Raw genomic sequence first — 26,282 nt, forward strand, 5'->3', positions numbered from 1 at the left:
TGTAAACTACATAGTAAATTTGTATAAACAGCAAGTTGTTGCTTTTTCTGAATGTGCAGCTTCAGTCACATTAATATTAAACACTTTTAGGCAAAAACTTAAATATCTCTTGTCTATTTAATTTAAGTATAGCAAAATCTTTAATTTAGCTTTTCTTTGTATTCCCCAAACGCATGTGATGTACTGAATACTTGGTAAGCAAGACTTAGAAGAAAAAAACATTTACACAATAATGATAGATTAGAATAAAAGTTTCCCCCGATTTTAATTGTTCTTCTGACAGTTCTCATAAAGGTCTTTAAACTGAATGCAATCACTGCAATCCTTCATCAAATTATTTGTTTGACTGCCTGACATCTGTGGGCTGTAAAATAAGTTATTTTCTAGACACATTTTTGATTGGTTTGGGACAAATCCTGGTATATGCATTGTATAGAAATTTATCATGGTGCCATGCGTCACTTAGATAACACTATTTATATATTGTTAGCTAAGTGAAGCAAGTCACCATGGTATATATACCAGGATTTGGCCCAAATATTGCTGGTGATATCATTATTACATCATCAATTGATGTGTAGACTTTTTTATTTTTATTTTGTTTGGTTTCCAGTTTAGGATTTTTTTTTCTCTGTAAATAAACAAATAAATATATACTTAAAAAAAATCAGAGGATATCTTACTAACAAATAGACCATCTTTTAAATTAACATTCCCTATATGTTGCATGATTCCATCTATTCCTATTAATGTTCCTTCGTATGCAAGGGCAATTATAATTTGTTGATAAGAAACATAGATCTTGGATAGTTTTACTATATTTGGCAATAATTATGGACATTTTAACCTGGTATAACTTGCTCTACCCTTAACTGTAACCCTATTTTTAAGGCAAGCATTACCTTGCCTTTTAAGGCAAGGATTACGGCAAGGATTACTTTGCCTTTTAAGGCAATACTTAATTACTTTGATTACTTGAAATGTAAAGTGAGGAATAAAACCAAGTTGATAAATTGTTATTAATTCCTTTTTAATTTAAAGAAAAAAAATGATACCATTTTTTTTAACATGGGCTGGGCTGTATTAATAACACATTTACATAGATTAAAATACTAATTTCTTGTTCTGATTGCTATTCAGTTATTCATTAAAAAAAAAAATTACGGTATGCACAAAAAGTTTACATTAAATTATGTATGCTAGAAATTCCACCCAAAATATAAATATCAGTAAATAGACATACTGCCCACATATACTGGATATATTTATAAAAGGAACCTCTATCAAAATGCAAGCAATACTGTTTGACACAAAAATGTTGAAGTAATTTGGAAGGAAGGTGGACACCATTAACAGTCACTCTGATTAAAGGGACACTATAGGCACCATAACAACTGTAGCTTAAAGGGACACTATGGCCACCAAAACAACTTGAGCTTAATTAAGCAGTTTTAGTGTACAGATCAAGCCTCTGAAGTCTCACTGCTCAAATATATGCTCTTTATGAGTTAAATCACATTTGTTTATTTTATGCAGCTCCATCCACACCTCCCCTGGCTGTGAGTGACACAGTCTACATGAAAAACATTTTTTAATCTGATGTTAACTTAATTTAAAGATTTCTAATCTCCTGCTCTGTAAATTTGACTTTAATCAGACACACAAGGCTCCTGCAAGGTCTAACAAGTTATTAACAGTGCAGGAGGGAATCAATTCTTAATTGCACCGACTGTGCTTTACAGGAAGATTAAACATTAAATGTTTCTTTACAGGAAGTGTTTAGGAAGGATGTGCAGATCACTTGCAAGGAGGTGTGACTAGGGCTGCATAAGCAAAGTGAATTAACTACTAAATGACAGATAATTGAGCAGTGAGACTACGGGGTATGATCTATACACCAAAACAGCTTCATTAACCTAAAGTTCTTTTGGCGACTAAAGTGTTCCTTAATGTATAGATCATGCACATATAGTCTCACTACTCAATTCTCTGCCATTTATGAGTTAAATTATTTTGTATATACAGCTCTAGTCACCTACCTGCATGTGACTTGCACAGCCTTCCTAAATACTTCCTGAAAAAGGAACCTAGGTAGTCTACATTTCTTTATTGCACAATCTGTTTAATCTAGAATTTCTTAAAGTTCAATTTACAGAGCAGAAGATGAAAACTTCTAAAGCAAGTTAACATATGATTCCAATGAAACATTTTGTTTTTCATACAAATTATGTCAATCACAACCAAGGGAGGTGTGGCTAGGGCTGCATAAACAGAAACAAAAGGGAATTAATTAATAAATGGTAGATAATTGAGCTTTGAGAACTGCAGGGGCATGATCTATATACCAAAACTGCTTAATTAAGCTAAAGTTATTTTGATGCCCATAGTATTGAATGCAAAGTCTTTGTATAATGGGTAATGGCTATTTTATATAATTTAAGATGAAAAAAATGCAGGGCAATGTGATCTCCCTAGATTTAAGCCTTTGCAAAAAAGTTAATTTTTTTAAATTATATTTTTTCAATATGTTTTCCCATTACTTTTTTTTTTTTAAATCTTCTTAAATTACAAGCACTCTTTCACTTTTTTTGTTCTTCTTTCTTCTTCTTTTGTTAAGGTTATGTGGGTTTGCAATTTATGCCGGAAGCAACAAGAAATTCTAACAAAGTCAGGTGCTTGGTTTTTTGGTAGTGGAGCTCAGCAGCCATCCATTCAAGATGGAGCACTGAGTGATACAGCTACTGGGGCCACCTTCGATGCACCAAGAGAAAAGAAAGCAAGACTTCAAGAGAGATCACGGTCACAAACTCCTTTATGTACTGCAGCAACAGCAGGTTCCCAAGAAACCTCTCCTTCTAGTTTACAGTCGGATAGGAGCAAAGGTTCACAGACCTCATTACAATCTGCCATTCAAGAACAGAAGGGTTCCTCAAGGTCAAGAAGCGAGCCACCAAGAGACAGGTAATATTACATGATTTATGTAATGTAAAATTATACAGATTATGGTATAAGAATTTTTTTTTTAATGGGATTATTTCTTATATATTTACTTATATATATATTGGAGTTATAGTTACTCTTATATTTTTTACATTATTTAAATTAGATGTATGATTAGAGCTTCTTATTTCTTACTGTTATCCTGATGACTTCTCTTTAAAGTCTAATCTCTTCACCCATTCCTCATTCCTTTTCTAACCGTGAATAAAATGCCATTTGCTGTCTGAAATGCAATATATGTTTGAAAGATGACTACACCAGAGCCAGAATATCCATTAGGCAAATCTAGGAAAGTGTCTAGGTGCATGTAGCATGCGTAGCCAACATTCCTATGAGAGGGAAACATTGCTCCTGTGGAATAGTGTAGTTACCCAGGCAGAACGTGACACAGTGCACATATACACTTTATTAGGATAATGAGTAGGCGGCCTTGTATGTGATCTTCAATATAATGTCTGTCTGCTAGTCATTGGGCTTGTTTGCTGTCTGCGTGTTGTCTCTCTGCATGGAGAACATACACACAGATATAAATTCTGAGCAAGCTTATTCATGGGTATAAGTCCTTGTGCATGTCTGTTTCTATTTGTGTATTATACTTGTGTCTACATACCTGTATACATGCTTGTCTACACAGGTGCAACATTAATATTATAGACACATTAATATATGTAAATATGTATACACAGGCAAACAAATGTGCACATAGAGCTACATACATAACAATATATAAACAGCACAAAGATTTTCTGTCCAAGTATTCCATTCAAAAATAATGATTGACGGGTATGGGTAGTAGATATGTGACATACTGCTGAATTGGATTTGAAAATCGGGGCCCCAAACTTGTACTGGGCCTAGGACTCTCTGATAAAATAATCTGTCTCTGACCTTCACGACTTGGATCATCACCTCGATTTCATGGCCATAAAAGAAACCTGAATAGATGCTATAGATGTTATGACACTATTACAGACACCTACCAATCATTCCACAATATTCTTCTCCGGCATTTATAGATGTAAGGTTGGCCTCCTTATGTATTCCTCGTAAACTATACGCAGCCTCAATTTGTTAATTTCATTTATCAGATTTCAGTACCTATTTCTCCTTCTTTTTTTCATATATCATAATATTCATGTATAATGTATTATCTTGTACTAATTCCTCTGACGATGAAGCTTCCTAACATAGGTGTCTGTACTAATGTCCTGGATAAGGATGATATATTAGAAATTGAAATGTAATAACAATAGCTACATAAAAAACACCCATTCAACACCACACACAAAGACATAAACAGCCATTAATATTTATTACAGTAGCATAGATTGTTTCTGCTCCAGTTGGAAGAATATTTTGTTTTAGTTTTATATGATATTTAGGACAAGTTGTAGGTTTTTAGATTGTTTCCACATAATAGTAGATCTCAGTCAGTGAAATTATCTCAAGGCATTGTGTTCTTAAATATTTCAGTGAACTAATATTTGTAACCATTTAAATTTGCTAAAGTTTTTGAAGAAAACATTACCCCGGGATTTAGTGCCCCCGAGATGCTGAAGCTGTTTATTTCAAAAGTTGTTTAAGTGGTGGTGATATGGAGCAATCTTTTATGTATGAAAGTGTAAATGCAGATAAAACAGGCAGCATTAACATTCCATGATTTTCAATAATAAATGAGGAACAATGATTCACATTTAATCTCTTGTAGACACTGTGAAACCACACTTGGATTCTGTCTACATTGTAGAAGCATATAAACCACATGCTTACATTTCATAAGACTCCTCAGTCAGTTGATATGTATTGATATTGATATCATGCTATCTCCTCATTAAAATGGGACCACAGCTACTGAGATCTAATTATATCCACTCTATACTGAATAGTTTGTATAAATGGAATGTGAGTGCAGTTAAGCTACTGCAGAATGTAGAGACACCTTCTATAGTCTATTACTTATGTTCTTATAATATTCATGCAGTTACCTTATACATTTAGTCTGTTAAAATGCTAATTACATTTCTAGATACATTTAGTAAAGTAAGTAAAAACCCTCTCAAATTCACTATTTTATCAATTAGTGTAAACTTGTTTTGCTTAAATGACTCCAATTATTTCAAAGTATACCATAGGGTTAGGTAAGGACTATTGAATCCCTAGCGACTCTGGGAGTAGAACCCTAAAGCAAGACGAGAATGGCCAATGGTATGTCAACCTCCTTTATTGTGGTACTAGCCCCCACACTATACTTATGGGAAGGCTGTGGGAGATTGGCATGCCCACTACCTTATTATATTAGTACCTCTACCCAATGCAATGATCATGGGAGTGCGGGGGACTCTAGCATGCTATCCCTGAGTATGTTGTATGGCAATGTAGGGGGAGGGGGTGTATAGATACCTAAATGCATTTTTTAAAATTATTTCAAACTTTTTTTTAAAGCTGCCACATACATGGCCCTTGCACTGCCAATGATTTTATTAACTCTCTACCTGCCTGTGGTCAACAAAATCTGAATTTTAAAAATATGACTTTAGTAAATATGGGAATTGTGAATCTGGTTGGAATATCACCAACATGTGTCCATCTGGACAAAATTCCCTGTTTAGTGAATTGACTTGTTTATCTTTTGCCAAACTAACCATAGGAGAAGATCCTGCTATCACTTCCAGGCAATTTATATGTATAAATCCTCTACTAACCATTTTTCTCCTGTAGAGGTATCTCTGGATCTGGCATCCAATCATTTTAGATGGTCATCATATGCTATAACCAGTTTTGATCAAAAAATTACTTTGCTGTTCCAGCCTGGAAGCCACCAGATCAATTATTCTCACATATCTGTTGAAAATCAGTGTACTTGAATCCCTTCTTTATATTTTAAATCTCTGCAGAATTTGATACTGTAACAGGGCTGGAAGGAACAATATGCTTATAACATACCCATAATTCTTGAAAACATACACTCAATCCTGCTTTAACAATGAATTAATTTCCTTCATTACTTTGTCTGGAAAGCTTAAAGTTGCTCATTTGAAATTCATCACAAAACACAAAAAATTTGTAGTCCTTGATGGAGTCACAATCAAATTCTTCCAATTTGGAGTCATAAATTGAACTGGAGTGGTAAAAACATCTAATGGACAATGCAAACTTTGACAAACAAATACAGGAGGAGTTTAGGGCCCTATAGAGTGGGAACTTACAATCTAGATGGTTAGGATGTATGGATAGGAGGGTTGAGACATGGGAGGTGGGACTGTAAGGTTGAGAATGATGTTGATTTAGAGTGAGATGAGGGCATTTACTGGGAAAGCTGAATTCATTAGTTACTGAGCTAGGTGGTAGGCTTCTCTGTACAAAAGTGTTTTTAGTTAGCATTTAAAAGTAGGTAGACTAAACGCAGTGTTTCCCAACCCAGTCCTCAAGGCACACCTACCAGTCCAGGATTTAAGGATTACCCAGTTTTGTCTAAGGTGTTTTTTCTTTTTTTTCTAAAAACACCTTAGACAAAACTGGGTAATCCTTAAATCCTGGACTGGTAGGTGTGCCTTGAGGACTGGGTTGGGAAACACTGGACTAAAGAAAGGTCTGACAGCACGGGAGGTGCATTCCAGAGGGTTGGTGAAATACAAGAGAAGTCCTGCCATTTAGCATGAGTAAAAACGTAATGTAATGTCCTTTTATAGTATTTAGAATACATATTTGATATAAAATAGCAGATCACTGTTAAAAAAAAGAAATTAACCTGCCTGTTATTCAAGGGGAGTGGAGACTTGACATGAACTTATAAGTGGAGCCTTGAAAATATGCATGGAGAAAATTTAATAGAGTACAGATAATTGTGAAACATTCAAGCAACTGGGTACATTATAAATAACTAAATACTCTAGCTGATACTGTGTATTTAAAGGGCTATTTAAAACTGGCCAAAATTGCTACACATTATATGTTGCAATTAATATTTAATCTGTCTATCTGGCTATAGTAATTGCTTTGGTGGTACTTTTAATTATTATTTTTAGAGCGACAGCAAATTCTGTAGCACTGTACTAACAACAACGTAAGATCTAACAAAACTGTCAGGGAAACTAACTCTTTAGAGGGAATGTAGATATTTGAATAACAGCGCTCCGTTTGGTCATTTACAAGGGTCTCTTAGCTAAAGTGGCCTTTTCAATATCATTTAAAAAAAAAAAAATAATAATAATAATAATTGTAAACAGTAGATGGTGAAACCTGCATAAAAATTAACAGAATTCTCTGGGGAAACCTAATTGAAACTCTAAATACATGAAGGGCATGCACATTTGTCAAAAGCCCTCGTCTTGTTAACGTGGCCAGACTAATGTAATTTCCTAAAAAACTGAATTGTTATAAATGGATGGTGAAATTTGTTACTAGTGATGTCCCAAACGGTTCACTGGCGAATAGTTCCTGGCGAACATAGCTTGTTCGCGTTCGCCACGGATGGCGAACATATGCGATGTTCGGTCCGCCCCCTATTTGTCATCATTGAGTAAACTTTGACCCTGTACCTCACAGTCAGCAGACACATTCCAGCCAATCAGCAGCAGACCCTCCCTCCCAGACCCTCCCACCTCCTAGACAGCATACAATTTAGATTAATTGTGAAGCTGCATTCTTTTTTTTTATTATTATTATTTTTTTTGTGTTTGTGTTTATTATACATTATGCTCCATAGCCAGTAACCTGGGTTTAATATACATTACCCCCCATAGCCAGTAACCTGTGTTTATTATACATTATGCTCCATAGCCAGTAACCTGTGTTTAATATACATTACCCCCCATAGCCAGTAACCTGTGTTTATTATACATTATCCCCCCGTAGCCAGTAACCTGTGTTTATCATACATTATCTCCCCCATAGCCAGTAACCTGTGTTTATTATACATTATCCCCCATAGCCAGTAACCTGTGCTTATTATACATTATCTCCCCATAGCCAGTAACCTGTGTTTATTATACATTATCCTCCCATAGCCAGTAACCTGTGTTTATTATACATTATCCTCCCATAGCCAGTAACCTGTGTTTATTATACATTATCCCCCCATAGCCAGTAACCTGTGCTTATTATACATTATCCTCTTATAGCCAGTAACCTGTGTTTATTATACATTATCCCTCCCATAGCCAGTAACCTGTGTTTATTATACATTATCCCCCCCATAGCCAGTAACTTGTGTTTATTAACCCCTTAAGGACCGGTGACGGTTCAGGACCGTCATCGGCATTTTACCGTTGCCGACCGCTGACGGTCCTGAACCGTCACAGCGGTCTTATGTACTTACCCGATCGCCGTCGTTCCCCCGGCGGCAATCGGCGTTGGTCCCGGTGTGGGGAGACTGCCTGCAGCCCAGACAGTCTCCCCATGGCGGATTAGGACCCCTGTGGCCATGTGATCGCCCAATAGGGCGACCACATGGTCACAATAGGTGTCCTAGTCTCTGCCTGCAGGGGGACTGTCTGTGCTGACAGGCAGTCTCCCTGCAACTGTAAAATAAAAAAATAAATTAAAGTTAATGTTAATTAAAAAATATATATTATATATTTGTATATATATATGACATATAGGTATATTATATCTATATAATATATGTCTATATATCATATATATAATGTCATGCCAAGTGTATTTTTATATTAATATGTACATATATTAATATAAAAATACACGTATAATTAAACTACACACTTATATATATATAATAACTATATATATTGTATATATATATTATTATAAAATACAAATAATAAGTAATTTAAATTAAATTAAAAAAATTAAAAATAATAATAAAAAATTAAAAAATAATTATATATCTATATGAAATTTTATTCTAATTGTATTGTGATATTAATATATATATATATTTATATCAAAATACACTTAGAACAAAATTGTATATATATCTATGTATATATAAATAAATAATAATAATACAAAATATACATATGTCCATATACAAAATTACATAAATAATTATATAAATATACACGTAGACTTCAAATATATAAATATGCATATATATTTAAATTCTACATGCGTATTTATGTAATATTTTTACATAATTAAGTAATTTTATTGATTGCAATTTGAGGGACCTGGCTGCCAACCCAGGACGAAAGACCGGAGAATTAAATGTGCTAGCACTGTATTTTACCCTGTAACTTTCTATGACGCCCTAAAACCTGTACATGGAGGGTACTGTTTTACTCAGGAGACTTCGCTGAACACAAATATTAATGATTCAAAACAGTAAAAAATATCACAGCCATGATATTGTCAGTGAAAGTGACTTTTTTTGCATTTTTTACACCCAAACAGCACTTCTACTGATGATATAATTGTTGTGATACACTTTCCTGTTTTGAAACATTAATATTTGTGTTCAGAAAAGTCTCCCGAGTATCACAGTACCCCCCATGTACAGGTTTTATAGCGTTTTTGAGAGTTACAGGGTCAAATATATGGGTCACATATTTTTACGTTGAAAATGGCCAGGTTGGTTACGTTGCCTTTGAGAGCGTATGGTAGCCCAGGAATGAGAATTACTCCCATGATGGCATACCATTTGCAAAAGAAGACAACCCAAGGTATTGCAAATGGGGTATGTCCAGTCTTTTTTAGTAGCCACTTAGTCACAAACACTGGCCAAAATTAGCGTTCAATTTAGTTTTTTACTTTTTTCACACACAAACAAATATGAACGCTAACTTTGGCCAGTGTTTGTGACTAAGTGGCTACTAAAAAACACTGGACATACCCCATATTGAATACCCTGGGTTGTCTACTTTAAAAAAAATATGTACATGTGGGGTGTTTTTCAGAGATTTATGACAGATAATAGTGTTACAATGTCACTATTGATAAATTTAAAAATTGTATGTTTTGAAACCGCTATATCCCACTTGTACTTATTGCCCTATAACTTGCAAAAAAAAGCAAAAAAGCATGTAAACACTGGGTATTTTTAAACTCAGGACAAAATTTTGAATCTATTTAGCAGTTTTTTTCATTCGCTTTTGTAGATGAGTAAATGATTTTTCAAGTAAAAGTCAAAAAACATGTATTTTTTTCAATTTTTTATCATATTTTTTTATTTTATTTTAATTAAATTACATGAGATTATATAAATAATGGTATGTAAAAAAACAATATATAATTTGTATGGGAACAGTAAATGAGAGAGCGGAAAATTACAGCTAAACACAGACACCACAAAAGTGTAAAAAAAGACCTGGTCGCAAATGTACAACATCGCAAAAACAGTCCGGTCCTTAAGGGGTTAAACATTATCCCCCATAGTCATTTATCGTTGGACCTAGGCAGCATGATGTCTTAGGCCGGCCCAGAGAGTGAGTGAGTGAATAATATAATATATATGTTCAGAAACATATTAGTAATATATGTAAATTTGGTTCATGCAAAGAGGGTGAAAAGGTATTAAAGAAAAACACACTTATTGCATCAAATTTACAAAGCCAAACTTTTAAAAGCTTTCCTCATTTCTTTCTCGGGATGTGGAATATATTGGTTGTAGACTGAGGATTTCCATCTGCCCAATCTTTTAATAATATGCACTGGAGTGTCAGTGTTGAAGGAGACCGAAGCTGCCCCTATTCTAAATGAAAGACCCGAGACATGGATACAACCCAATCTTGGGAGTAGTGTTCTGATGTAGAAGATGAATTTAGCCGTAGTCAGAGGGATTCAGTGAGAATAGTGGTGAAATGTGTGTGTCATGACTGAGTGTGGGTAAGTAAGAGTCAAGTATTTTAACTGGGCACTAGTTCTAGGTGGGATAAAGTGGTATAGCGGATGGATGAGTAGTTTGGTTTGTTTTAGAGGTTTGTAGAGAAAGTATATAGTGATCATGATTTTTAGCGATATCCAATATTTTTAAAGGTGGTCTCAAACAAACATAAAATGCTATATAAAATTTGTGGGAATATCGAATAGTCGTGTACAGTAAATCAGAGAGGGCTCAGAATATTGAACCATCGATCGGTAACCTGGATGAAGTAGGGGGTCTATCTGTTTTATTAAATACGCGGTAATATGCTTTTAATGGGATAGGACGTTAGGAAAGGTGTGTGATTAGGATAAGTGGTTGTGGCTGTATTCACCTTATCCTGGGACTGACCTGGCTCCTAAGCTTGAGCCACGCGTGGCTGTATCACTCATGCCTCCGCACGAGCCGCATGCGGCTTGATCTCCTCTTCTGACTTAGCCGCGTGCACTGACCACAGTGATCGGTCACGTGGCCCGCCTGGCACTAGGAGCACGGCTCGAGTCACAAGCTCGCTCTTAAAGGGGCAGTGGGAGCCAAAAGTTGATTCAGGCTCCCAGTGGCCCACGTCATTCCAGCACCCCCACACACGAACGTTTGCGGAAGTTCACGTTCGCCGTTTGCGAACAGAAAATTTTATGTTCGCGACATCACTATTTGTTACTATTGTGCCTTGATAGACATACATATCGCTGTTGTAATTAAAGAAGGGAATTGAAAACTATAAAACTGAATGAAGCATTTAAAAAAAAGATAACTGATTAAGCTTATTAACAAACAAGGGAAACTGTATTTATCTAGTTTTAATTTATATTTATAGGCATTATATTGCTTTAACCCCTTAAGGACCAAACTTCTGGAATAAAAGGGAATCATGACATGTCACACATGTCATGTGTCCTTAATGGGTTAATAAAAGACTTAATAAAAGTATTTTTGTCAGGAAATGTAATCCCTGAAATTAGAAACAAAGATCTATATACAAAAATACAGGTTCCAATATAGGACTTTAACCCTTTAGAATGCAAAGGGTGAATTTGATTGCAGGAGCTTCATATTAGGACTAATAAATGTACCTGCAGAGGATTTGTGGAGATGGGGGTGGTTCGGGAGTGAGGTGTACTCCTGGAGCCGTGGACTGATTATTTGATTAAAAATGTCACCTAACAAAAAAAAAGAAAAGGTACAAAATATGCATAAATCTAAGACTATGCAGAGTTTCTAGTCACCTAAAACTTTTAATACCTTAAGAAATTCCCAACAAATATGTTCTAAATCCCTGAAAACACTTTTGTCAGAAATCTTGATGGAAGAAACTATACTAAATATGTCAAAAGATTACATCTGAAACATTGACTTTGGCATTAGATAGTCTTTAAAAGACAATAAGCAAGGATATTAAAACAAGTATCTAAGAGCAGAAGCAAGAAATTACTCCAAAATCTACACTAATAATATTAATATTAATCTACCCTTACGAAACTTCAAAATGATCTAGAAAAAATACAATACCAAAGCAGTACTGTTAGAGAAAATCTAACAAAGATTGAATCCAAACTAACAGATTGAAGACAGATCCAGAAGAAGATACATAAGAATAAGAGGGATACCTGAATCAAGATTGAATAACAGAGCTACAGTGCGGGAAAAAAAATATTTGATCCCCTGCTGATTTTGAAGAAATGATCAGTCTATTATTTTAATGGTAGGTGTATTTTATGAGAGACATAATAACAAAAAAATCCTGAAAAACACATGTAAAAAAAGTTATAAATTGATTTTCATGTCAATGATTGAATTAAGTATTCGATCCCCTATCAATCAGCAATATTTATGGCTCTGAGGTGTCTTTCATACAGGTAACGAGCTGAGATTAGGAGCACTTTCTTAAAGGGAGTGCTCCTAATCTCAGCTCATTACCTGTATAAAAGACACCTGTCCACAGAAGCAATCAATCAGATTCCAACCACCCCACCATGGCCAAGACCAAAGAGCTGTCCAAGGATGTCAAGGACAAGGCTGGAATAGGCTACAAGGCCATCGCCCAGCAGCTTGGTGAGAAGGTGACAACAGTTGGTGCGATTATTCTCAAATGGAAGAAACACAAAGTAACTGTCAGTCTCCCTCAGTCTGGTGCTCCATGCAAGATCTCACCTCGTGGAGTTTCAATAATCATGAGAACGGTGCGGAATCAGCCCAGAACTACACGGGAGGATCTTGTTAATGATCTGAAGGCAGCTGGGACCATAGTCACCAGGAAAACAATTGGTAACACACTACGCCGTGAAGGACTGAAATTCTGCAGCGTCCGCAAAGTCCCCCTGCTCAAAAAAGCACATGTGCAGGTAGGTCTGAAGTTTGCCAATGAACATTTGAATGATTCAGAGGAGAACTGGGAGAAAGTGTTGTGGTCAGATGAGACCAAAATCGAGCTCTTTGGCATCAACTCAACTCGCCGTGTTTGGAGGAGAAGGAGGAATGCTGCCTATGATCCCAAGAACACTATCTCCACCATCAAACATGGAGGTGGAAACATTATGCTTTGGGGGTGTTTTTCTCCTAAGGGGACAGGACAACTGCACCGCATCAAAGGGACGATGGATGGGGCCATGTACTGTCAAATCTTGTGTGAGAACCTCCTTCCCTCAGTCAGGGCATTGAGACATTCCAGCATGACAACAAATTCTCAGCCAAGGCAACAAAGGAGTAGCTTAAGAAACACATTAAGGTCCTGGAGTGGGCTAGCCAGTCTCCAGACCTTAATCCCATAGAAAATATGTGGAGGGAGTTGAAGGTTCGAGTTGCCAAACGTCACCCTTGAAACCTTAATGACTTGGAGAGGATCTGCAAAGAGGAGTGGGACAAAATCCCTCCTGAGATGTGTGCAAACCTGGTAGCCAACTACAAGAAACATCTGACCTCTGTGATTGCCAACAAGTGTTTTGCCACCAAGTACTAAGTCGAAGGGGTCAAATACTTATTTCAATCACTGACATGAAAATCAATTTATAACTTTTTTGACATGCGTTTTTCTGGGTTTTTTTTTCTTGTTATTCTGTCTCTCACTGTTACAATACACTTACCATTAAAATTATAGACTGATCATTTCTTTGTCAGTGGACAAACGTTCAAAATCAGCAGGGGATCAAATACTTTTTCCCTCACTGTACCTACTGGAATTTGTATCAGACTGTGTTAAACCTAAACTGATATCAATTTTCCAGAGTCACCTAGAGATGTTATACCTTGTTTTAATAATGCTTACATTAAAACGTATTTTTAAAAGAATTTCAAATAAGATCCACAAAAAGTGAGACCGTTGGAAACTATAACGTTTTTTTCTGATCTGTCAGTGGCAGAAGAGAAGAAGATAAGGTGAACTTACCTTCAATTTAATACTGAAAAATGTTCCATATAGATGGGGTTTTTCAAACTAGACTTTTTGTGACATTTGAGGGAAGAACCCATACTACGATGTGGAAATGAACCAAAATGTTGGAACACATAGAATTGTACAGAAGAAAGGGAATCTATAAATATTATTGATGTGCTTATTTATTTATTTCTGTCACTGTATTGTAGAACTAAAACTTTAATAATTGGATTATAATCACATTAATTTTTTTTATCATAGTATTGAAGCAAACATATTTATACCTAGTCACTATATATAATTACATTTGAAAAACATATTTTTAATACTTAAGATTAACACTTTATACTGTTTATAATTAGTGAGAGACCAGACAAGAGCTGTGGGGCTTGTAAGATGGATAGATAAACTTGGTTGGGAGATGAAAGTGAGCAATTAGCATAGGGTTTGTGTATTCTTATAAATGGATATTGTGATTTTTCCTTCCAGTACCTCAACCACATACAGGACACTTGAAAGGTATGGCTGTTGTATTGGTTTCTGTCTATAAGATTCTGTAATTAGGCCCTTTATAATCAACAGCACTAGGCCCAAAAGGCTCTTATTCCAAGCCTAATTCTACATGAGGGTGTTATCTAGCTTGCGCTGTATTGGTTCTGAGTGTTCTATAATTAAATTATTATTATACATTTTGGGGGATGGATATATCTTATATACATGTGTTGTTTTTTTTTGCTGTAGTATTATATATCAAATTATGCTGTTTTTGGTGTCTTCCAGGAAGAAAACTGCAGAACAAAATGGAAAGGTCCAGAAAGGTGACCGCAAAAGAGTACAGAAATATTTGAAACAACAAGGAGATGGATATATAGATGAACATAAAGAAAGGAGAGAAAGCAGAAGGCCAACAAAGGGGAGATCACAGGACATCCCTGAAAAGCTAGAGGAAGGTACAAATATAGATGATCAACAAAGAGCAGAAGATGAGTATCAGTCTCGGTACATGAGTGACCCTAATCTAGCACGGTACCCTGTGAAGCCACAACCTGAGGAACAACAGATGCGTATGCATGCAAGGGTTTCAAAAGCACGGCATGAAAGAAGACACAGTGATGCATCCTTACCCCACACAGAGTTAGAAGAAGCGGAAGTACCTGAGAATACATTAGGAAAAAACTCACAAGTACCAGTATCTCAGGACAATATATCATCTGTGGATAATCAGTGGTCTTATATAGTAGAACAAAATGGTGATGGAATGGGTCCTATGTCGAAACAAGTATCCAATCACAGTCCTCCAAGCCCCAGGCACAGCCCAGTGCCACCAGAACATTTAGAATCTAAGAACCATGATCCTTTCATAAAACAAAGCCGTTTAGATCCGGGCTCAGCACTTCTTATTAGGAAAGCTAAACGAGAAAAAATGGAGACAATATTGAGAAATGACTCCCTTAGTAGTGATCAGTCGGAATCTGTTAGACCTTCCCCACCTAAGCCACATAGATCAAAAAAAGGTGGAAAGAAAAGACAAATGTCTATAAGTAGCTCAGAAGAAGAAGGAATATCTACACCTGAATATACCAGTTGTGAAGAGGCGGAAATAGAAAGTGAAAGTGTTAGTGAAAAAGGTAAGATACACCTTTACTGGACATCCATGTAGAGGACTTTGAATTATTATAATTTTTTTTTGATTGATTTTTTTTTTTTAATTATGCATTCTTTATATTACTGGATAAATTAAGGGTGTAAGGTATTGGAGGTTAATGAAATAAGAATACCTGTATTAGAATAAGGCAAGCTATTAATTGAGTCTACTACAGTAGTTTTGGTCTGTTACTTAAAAACATGATCAAAAACAAACGTATATGTTGTGGAAATCAGAAACTGACATTAAAGCACAAAAATAGTAGTTTAGTGTTTTAGACACAGCTGGACTAAATTGAAGTTTGCGTCAATCACAACACTTAGTATGAATAAAATATAAAAATATTTTAAAAAAATATGAAAAGCAAGGTTTTTTTTTCCCCACAGTTTTCACATTAATTTTTAAATTAAAGAAAATTCTCCACAGAAAAGACTCACCCATTTCTCAGAATTTTGAGAACACCATGTATATTTAGCATCTTCATCTAGTTATATAATTTTTACTAAGCCGACGGTTTGAACAAGAAAATTATGTATTGGGACTAAATGTTTAATAACAGCAATGAAACTAAACATGCCACAGAAAAAAAATATATATTGTTCGTAAGTAAATTTCCCAGGATAATCACCTACCAATAATGATATACTTTTTATTCAATCACAAATCACTGTCAACGTTTTATTATTTATTTGGTTGCTGTTAATTTTGTAAGTTTGATGTGTGGAATTGCAGTAAAAATAATAAAAACAAATCTCCAGCAATGCCACGTGAGTATAAATTGGGGTTTGCGGCAATATGCCCCACGTATATAGGTTTATTAGGTTTTTGTGACATTATAGTGCCAATTAAGGCGCCTTCATATTTGGAGTGATGAACATTAATCTTTGGATAAAATTTGAGGTAGTTGCTTAAGCCATGAATTAAAATTATTCAAATATATATTTTAGAAACCAGGTTTTATAATGAATATAAAAAAAAATTCTAATTGATTTTCATACCACCCAGGAGGGGTGTGAAAATCTGTTTTCTTAAATTTTTTTAAATTCATAATTAAACCTGTTTTTTAATATGCATTAAACATTTACATTTACCCTCTGTACCATTTGTAAAGTTTATAATAGCATTTTGACTTTTTTCCCTCAATGGATGGAATCTGTTTTAGGTCTTGATGTATTATTTTTGGATAAGCTTTTGGAATGATTAAATATTTTGGATAAACTTTTTTTTTTTTTTTTTTAATTCTTTATTTTTGCTGTGCACGCAAATTGTACAGAGTGGCGAGAGGTGCCCCAAAAGCAATCCTCTGTCCTTTCCCACGCTTGACATGTGGGGCACAAGAATGACAGGCACAATTTTTTTTTTTTAAAACAGACTTAAACACTTAGCTTTAGACACATATAAGTAGTTATAAGTAAGTTAGCATACACTTAGCTTTAGACACATATAAGTAGTTATAAGTAAGTTAGCATACACTTAGCTTTAGACACATATAAGTAGTTATAAGTAAGTTAGCATACACTTAGCTTTAGACACATATAAGTAGTTATAAGTAAGTTAGCATACACTTAGCTTTAGACACATATAAGTAGTTATAAGTAAGTTAGCATACACTTAGCTTTAGACATATATAAGTAGTTATAAGTAAGTTAGCATACACCTAGCTTTAGACATATATAAGTAGTTATAAGTAAGTTAGCATACACTTAGCTTTAGACATATATAAGTAGTTATAAGTAAGTTAGCATACACTTAGCTTTAGACATATATAAGTAGTTATAAGTAAGTTAGCATACACTTAGCTTTAGACATATATAAGTAGTTATAACTAAGTTAGCATACACTTAGCTTTAGACATATATAAGTAGTTATAAGTAAGTTAGCATACACTTAGCTTTAGACACATATAAGTAGTTATAAGTAAGTTAGCATACGCTTAGCTTTAGACATATATAAGTAGTTATAAGTAAGTTAGCATACGCTTAACTTTAGACATATATAAGTAGTTATAAGTAAGTTAGCATACACTTAGCTTTAGACACATATAAGTAGTTATAAGTAAGTTAGCATACACTTAGCTTTAGACATATATAAGTAGTTATAAGTAAGTTAGCATACACTTAGCTTTAGACATATATAAGTAGTTATAAGTAAGTTAGCATACACCTAGCTTTAGACATATATAAGTAGTTATAAGTAAGTTAGCATACACTTAGCTTTAGACATATATAAGTAGTTATAAGTAAGTTAGCATACACTTAGCTTTAGACATATATAAGTAGTTATAAGTAAGTTAGCATACACTTAGCTTTAGACATATATAAGTAGTTATAAGTAAGTTAGCATACACTTAGCTTTAGACATATATAAGTAGCTATAAGTAAGTTAGCATACACTTAGCTTTAGACATATATAAGTAGCTATAAGTAAGTTAGCATACACTTAGCTTTAGACATATATAAGTAGTTATAAGTAAGTTAGCATACACTTAGCTTTAGACATATATAAGTAGTTATAAGTAAGTTAGCATACACTTAGCTTTAGACACATATAAGTAGTTATAAGTAAGTTAGCATACACTTAGCTTTAGACACATATAAGTAGTTATAAGTAAGTTAGCATACACTTAGCTTTAGACATATATAAGTAGTTATAAGTAAGTTAGCATACACTTAGCTTTAGACATATATAAGTAGTTATAAGTAAGTTAGCATACACTTAGCTTTAGACATATATAAGTAGTTATAAGTAAGTTAGCATACACTTAGCTTTAGACATATATAAGTAGTTATAAGTAAGTTAGCATACACTTAGCTTTAGACACATATAAGTAGTTATAAGTAAGTTAGCATACACTTAGCTTTAGACATATATAAGTAGTTATAAGTAAGTTAGCATACACCTAGCTTTAGACATATATAAGTAGTTATAAGTAAGTTAGCATACACTTAGCTTTAGACATATATAAGTAGTTATAAGTAAGTTAGCATACACTTAGCTTTAGACACATATAAGTAGTTATAAGTAAGTTAGCATACACCTAGCTTTAGACATATATAAGTAGTTATAAGTAAGTTAGCATACACTTAGCTTTAGACATATATAAGTAGTTATAAGTAAGTTAGCATACACTTAGCTTTAGACATATATAAGTAGTTATAAGTAAGTTAGCATACACTTAGCTTTAGACATATATAAGTAGTTATAAGTAAGTTAGCATACACTTAGCTTTAGACACATATAAGTAGTTATAAGTAAGTTAGCATACACTTAGCTTTAGACATATATAAGTAGTTATAAGTAAGTTAGCATACACTTAGCTTTAGACATCTATAAGTAGTTATAAGTAAGTTAGCATACACTTAGCTTTAGACATATATAAGTAGTTATAAGTAAGTTAGCATACACTTAGCTTTAGACATATATAAGTAGTTATAAGTAAGTTAGCATACACTTAGCTTTAGACATATATAAGTAGTTATAAGTAAGTTAGCATACACTTAGCTTTAGACATATATAAGTAGTTATAAGTAAGTTAGCATACACTTAGCTTTAGACATATATAAGTAGTTATAAGTAAGTTAGCATACACTTAGCTTTAGACATATGTAAGTAAGTTAGTAAACACTTAGCTTTAGACATATATAAGTAGTTATAAGTAAGTTAGCATACGCTTAACTTTAGACATATATAAGTAGTTATAAGTAAGTTAGCATACACTTAGCTTTAGACATATATAAGTAGTTATAAGTAAGTTAGCATACACTTAGCTTTAGACATATATAAGTAGTTATAAGTAAGTTAGCATACACTTAGCTTTAGACATATATAAGTAGTTATAAGTAAGTTAGCATACACTTAGCTTTAGACATATATAAGTAGTTATAAGTAAGTTAGCATACACTTAGCTTTAGACATATATAAGTAGTTATAAGTAAGTTAGCATACACTTAGCTTTAGACATATATAAGTAGTTATAAGTAAGTTAGCATACACTTAGCTTTAGACATATATAAGTAGTTATAAGTAAGTTAGCATACACTTAGCTTTAGACATATATAAGTAGTTATAAGTAAGTTAGCATACACTTAGCTTTAGACATATATAAGTAGTTATAAGTAAGTTAGCATACACTTAGCTTTAGACATATATAAGTAGTTATAAGTAAGTTAGCATACACTTAGCTTTAGACATATATAAGTAGTTATAAGTAAGTTAGCATACACTTAGCTTTAGACACATATAAGTAGTTATAAGTAAGTTAGCATACACCTAGCTTTAGACATATATAAGTAGTTATAAGTAAGTTAGCATACACTTAGCTTTAGACATATATAAGTAGTTATAAGTAAGTTAGCATACACTTAGCTTTAGACACATATAAGTAGTTATAAGTAAGTTAGCATACACTTAGCTTTAGACACATATAAGTAGTTATAAGTAAGTTAGCATACACTTAGCTTTAGACACATATAAGTAGTTATAAGTAAGTTAGCATACACTTAGCTTTAGACATATATAAGTAGTTATAAGTAAGTTAGCATACACTTAGCTTTAGACATATATAAGTAGTTATAAGTAAGTTAGCATACACTTAGCTTTAGACATATATAAGTAGTTATAAGTAAGTTAGCATACGCTAAACTTTAGACATATGTAAGTAAGTTAGTAAACACTTAGCTTTAGACATATATAAGTAATTATAAGGGAGTTAGACCGATGCTATAACCATGCTATAAAAAAGAGAAAAAAATAAATAAATAAAAATAAAAATCAGAGTAGGATAACTGTTAGCTCAAGCTAAGGTGGGAAAATACCAATAGCAAATAACGAGCAATGCAATAATAAGACAAATGATCAGTGAACCCATTACAGGCTGTCCCTGCATATACTGTAAAAGACTGCAGTGTTGAGACATGAATAGAGAAAAGCAAGTCAGTAAACGAAAAATGAATATAATGAATGCAAACTGAGTTCAGCTGCAGTTAAGAGTCCTTTCTGCTGCAGACCTTCACCCGATGCCGTTAGTGTGCTTGAACAGGTAGTCCATTCTTTGGCCCGGTTCCTCCTGCCGAGGTGAGAGTCGGCCGTTTGGTGATGGGTTGAGGCCCATGGGTATATCGTTTAGGCCTGCGGGGTGTCGCGGTACCTTCTCCCGTGTGGTTTCTTGGTTCGTCGCTGCTGTTAGGGAGCGTGGTGCCGCGCTGCGTAGGGCTTGAGTGTGCAGGTCAGATGGGTTGCCCGTTTCTAGTGTTGTGTGTTTGGATGGAGTACTTGGGGCCTGCCCGGCTGTCTCGCACTTCTGAGGATAATAGCGAGTGTGTGGGCCCAGGTCATGTGGCTTTGTTGCTCTCAATGCCGGCTTTCGGTTTCTGCGTGGTCGGGTTGCCGCCTGGAAAGCCCGGGAAGGGAGATCGTAGTGGCGGCGACGGGTTATAGGTCGAAGCCATGTGGCCACTAGTTAAGCTGCTTGCCGATAGGGTACCCCCTTGCTCCGCAGTGTCATGCAGAGGCTCAGGCACAGCCGGTCTACGATTTCCAGGGAGCGGTGGGGCTTGTAGCTGTCTGTATTCTTTGTCTTTCTCCCTTGCTGGGGGGCCATCTTTCGTGCTGCTGGGTCTTTCCGCGCCGCCATCTTGGAGGCCGTCGCCGCCACTGTACATGAGGGGCTAGCAGGGGCCCTCGCTTGGTGTGACGTGCGAGATCTCCCTCCTGGCGGGGACCGGGATATCCCCCACCGGTCCACAGGGGGGGGGGAAGCCTTTGCCATACGCTTGTGGGTCGCTGAGTCTGGCGGGAAGGCGGCCGTCCTTCCCCCTCACCTCCTCCGGTAGGCCCGAGCCGGCCACTGCGGTTTTCGGGCATGCCTGGTCCCGATTTGGGTGTCGCCGGGTGCACAAATGCTGCAGCTTTCCAGTGGGCTTGGTTTCGGGTCGTATGCCGCTATTTTAGTCGGTTTTGGGGGTGTTTTGTCGTCCGATCGTCGGAGAGCTGCAAGGATGCGACTGATCGGGCTGAGTGCTCAGTTTTCTGGATAAACTTTTTTAAATAATATATTTGGAAAATTATTTTAATATTTATAAATATTAATAAATATTATTGCTATTTTTTTTGGTTAAACTCTTTTATTATCTTGAATCACTTTGGTACATAAAACAGTATCATCATTATTGATACATCAGTCTAGAGTATATAAGATAATGACTTTAACAATGTACACATTTTCTATTTTAAAAGTAGTACTTTTGCAATTTTAATATTTGGAAAAAATATTTAAAAAGTGTATCCAAAATGTTGAAATAAATTAAAAAGCATATCCAAAAATGTTAAATCAAGGCCTTAATTGAAGCATAGCATGCCCCTAAAGAACAATTTGCTTAAAAATTACAATTCGACTTCCTACTGAGCTTTCTGTGAGTGTTTGGTGTGCAGCAGTGTTTAATCTCAAACTCTGGACCCAGGAGATGTTGCTGAACTATGGAATAGCCTGCCTACCGCCATCAGACTCTCCCCTAGTCTTCAATCGCTTAAGAAGTGCCTTAAAACCCATCTCTTTAGGAAAGCTTAAGGCCTCCCAGAATAACTTCTATCTCACATACCTGTATCTTGCTCTCTCCTAAAGGGCAGCACTTTCCACTCCAGCTCTGTTCCACTCCCACCTTATTTGATTGATATTTCCTGTCCTAATGTGTTTTATACCCCACCTCCTAAAGACTGTAAGCTCGTAAGCTATAGACTGTAAGACTTCAACCTATCATTCATGTAAGTTTTCTTGTAATTGCCCTATTTATAGTTAAATCCCCCCTCTCATAATATTGTAAAGTGCTATGGAATCTGTTGGTGCTATATAAATGGCAATAATAATAATAATAATAATAATAATTACAACTTCCATAATTATCTGGCCATTTATCAATTCACCTAATTCTAGGAGTTTTAGGGCATGAACATCTGGAGGACCAATGATTATGATCGCTGGTTAAATGCAAAACTGAGCCTGTGGCCCTCCTACTTCATTTTTATTTTACGTGTTTTAGCATGTGTTGTCCCATAGCACTAAAGCACAGAAAGGGTAGCTTTGGTATAGCACAGTCTAACCAAGCATGCATTATGAATGTTTGGGGTTCAACCAGGACTACTTATGCAGTCTTGCATGGACAACCTTATATAAGATGTTGACATGCATATTCATAGCCATAAGCTTTAACCTCACTGACATTACTGTATGATGCACAGGCACGCCATTAGTGGTGGGAGGGGTGCAAGACATCCAATGCTATGAGAATAAGGACTTTTACACTGCAGCCCCATACAGACACATGCTACAGCCTCTATTCACACACTCATATATCGTTTATGCATATATACTACAATCCCAAAACTCACTCTACATCCCCTACACTACACTGCAGCCCCTAAACACACACATTTACTAAAGCTCCCTACATACACACAAACTGCATTCTGTAAGCACATACACTTTCTACAGCTCTTAGATGCACTGACACACATACTACAATCCTTACACACATAAACTACATCTCCTACACATGTTTATACAAACTGCATGCTCCTACAAATGAAAATTACAGCTTCATCTGTAGCTTATACTTCCCACCTCCTCTTTTGTGTGTGTTTCAGCACAACAACATAGACCGGCAGCAGATGAGGGTTAGGAAAGGGGTATAATCAGGGACATATTAGCCATGTTGCAAACAAGGCATTTGCCTTGGGCAGCATTTTCCAGGGGGCAGCAAAAAAAGCCGCCCCCAAAAGCCCAGGGCAAATGTCTTGTTAGCCTCACGGCTAACTAAAAATCCGGTCGGTCGGTGCTGGCGAGGGAGCGCATTCCGCTGAGCGCTCTGCTCAGCTCCCTCGCAGGCCGCAGAGTGATGCCGGGAGCCGGAATATGGCGTAATATTCCGGCTCCCGGCATCACTCTGCGGCGCACGAGGGAGCTGAGCAGGGCGCTCAGGGGAAAGTGCTCCCTCGCCAGCGCCACCCGCCCGACCGCCGAGCAGCCCCACTAGACCCCAGGGAGAGGGAGAACCGCCCTTGCCCCCCCAGCATTCCCAAAGGTAAGGAGGCTGAGGTGGTTAAATTAAAAAAATAAAGTGAGTGTGTGTGTCTGTTAGTGAGTGTGTGTGTGTGTGTGTGTGTCTGTTAGTGTCTGTGTGTCTGTTAGTGTGAATGTGTTTGTCTGTTAGTGTGTGTGTGTGTGTGTGTGTCTGTTAGTGAGTGTGTGTCAGTGAGTGAGTGTCTGTTAGTGAGTGAGTGTGTGTCTGTTAGTGAGTGTGTGTCTGTTAGTGAGTGTGTGTCTGTTAGTGACTGTGTGTCTGTTAGTGTGTGTGTGTGTGTGTGTGTGTGTGTCTGTTAGTGAGTGAGTGTGTGTATGTTAGTGAGTGTGTATGTCTGTTAGTGTGTGTGTGTCTGTTATCTAGTGTATGCTTATCTGTCAGTGTATGTGTGTGTGTATTTAGAAGGCAGGGCAGAGGGGAAGGGTGAGGTGGGGTGGCGCGGGGGGCGTCTGAGTTTTGTCCTGCCTAGGGCAGCACAAAACCAGGATACACCACTGGGTATAAAGGCACACAAGAATAAGGAAGGAAAAGGGCGCACAAAGGATGGAAGGGAAGTAAAAAATAACCCATGTGAATGGAGGGTTAAAAGGTTTCTTAAGTGGCACACCAGGGGTGAAAGGGGGTTAAAAAGAACACAAGGGGTAATAGGGGTAATAACCCCCGTTTACAGATAAGGGAGTTGGGAGAAATACACCAATGGGTGATATTGGGACGCTCACAAAGTGGTAAGGTTATACAGAGATACACAAATGGTGAGAGGGATGGGAGAGAAACACCATAGGGTAAGAGGAATCAGGAGAAACATATGAGGGGTGCAGAGAGACACAACACATTTATAAATGGAAGTGGTTAAATACCCACAAGGGGGTGGCAAAAATCTAGTACCTACTAGTCTCCGACCCTTGATGTGGTGGGAGATTTTGAGAAACAGGCATGATGCCAATAATGTATAGTTGTCCTAAGTAACGCTTTGCTTTATTAATTGTTTTTACAGTGGTGATGATTTACATTATAATTTTGCTTAATGTAGCTGAGATGGGGTGTTTTCTTCAATTGCATTACTTTTTGGTTGAACACTAGATGTCACTCAAGCACAATACTTTTTTACATTGTTTTCTGCAAAGGTGTAGAGAGAGCCCTAGTGAGAAATCCCTTTATCATATGGCAAGTTCCTGCAGGTTATTCATCATCTGCTTGTCCATTAAACAATTATAATACAAAATAACTAGCATTTGCAGATTTCATGTAATGTTCAGACAAATGTAAATTTAAAAAAGTAATGAAAGTAATGTTCATTAGATTTATTAGAGACAAATTTGATGTTTGTTTTTGGCATTGTGGCACATTTATGCCTACGTGTTTTTTACTAGCTTTGCCAGCTTTTTTTTTTATTTTAAGATACTTTTTCAAGCTACTCATCAATAAGTATATGTGACATGTTACCATTAGACATTACACGTATTACATCCCTAGCTGAGATAGACAATCACTCCAAAACAGAAGACCAGTTTACAGCCACACATACAGGGACAGAACAACTGACATCCACAAAGATCCACACATTTAAAAAAAAATAAAAAAAAAATTTACTGACAGGATGGGCGTGCTGTGTGCATGAGCTGAGCATTAACATCCAATGTGATTGGTCCTTTATAGACCTTATCCCACAGGGAAAGACTGGATGCAGCACTGGTGCCTGGGAGACCTAGGTAAGTTATCAAACAGTTCTAAAATAATTTGGTAGGTTACACCAGTCCAGTCCTCTTCTAGGACCATAAGTACTAAATCGAGTTATTGTAGTTATGATGCTTGGAGTGTTCCTTTAAGAATTTTGTTCATGTATAGTTTATTTAAACACAAGAACTGCTTTAACAATATTTTAAATGATCTAATTTAATTCAAAAGCACCATATCTAGATATTTACATTCACTGAACAATGAATTATAGTAAATAGTAGAATTGAGATCCAAATAGCTGGTTTGATTATAAAAGAATCCCCATAAGAAGTAAGTAGGTCACTTTATACATTTTAAAAATGCTCTAGGGAGAACAGCTACAGAACAATTACCATAGGGCTTCCATGTGATGAACTATACATAAAATACTTTAAAAATCATATTGGAATACATAATGAAATGTTGTTGGTGAAAAGTTAAGGAATAGATGTGTTCTTATTTGTCACTTGATGTTCTAAGTACGTATATCTAAATATAGACCACATATTTATCTTTTAAATAATCCAGGTCATACAAATATATATAGCAAATATTGTCTATATTATAATTTTGCTTCCAATTATTTATATGCAGACCATTCAAACTAATTTTCAAAAACACACATGAAGCGCCCATAGATAGATAGATAGACACACA

At 35.7% G+C, this 26,282-nt stretch overlaps 1 protein-coding gene across 2 annotated transcripts in view; it reads left to right on the forward strand.

Moving 5' to 3' along the window:
* Nucleotides 1–26,282, forward strand: part of RIMS1 (regulating synaptic membrane exocytosis 1) — a 453,058-nt gene that overhangs the window by 162,083 nt on the left and 264,693 nt on the right. For both annotated transcript variants that reach the window (XM_063442984.1, XM_063442985.1), the window contains 2 exons: nt 2,618–2,961; nt 14,970–15,817. In XM_063442984.1, the coding sequence (XP_063299054.1) occupies nt 2,618–2,961; nt 14,970–15,817 (1,192 nt within the window). The remainder of the gene's footprint in view (nt 1–2,617; nt 2,962–14,969; nt 15,818–26,282) is intronic.

Source organism: Pelobates fuscus, chromosome 2, assembly GCF_036172605.1.
Source record: "Pelobates fuscus isolate aPelFus1 chromosome 2, aPelFus1.pri, whole genome shotgun sequence".
In the NCBI taxonomy this organism is placed as follows: domain Eukaryota; kingdom Metazoa; phylum Chordata; class Amphibia; order Anura; family Pelobatidae; genus Pelobates; species Pelobates fuscus.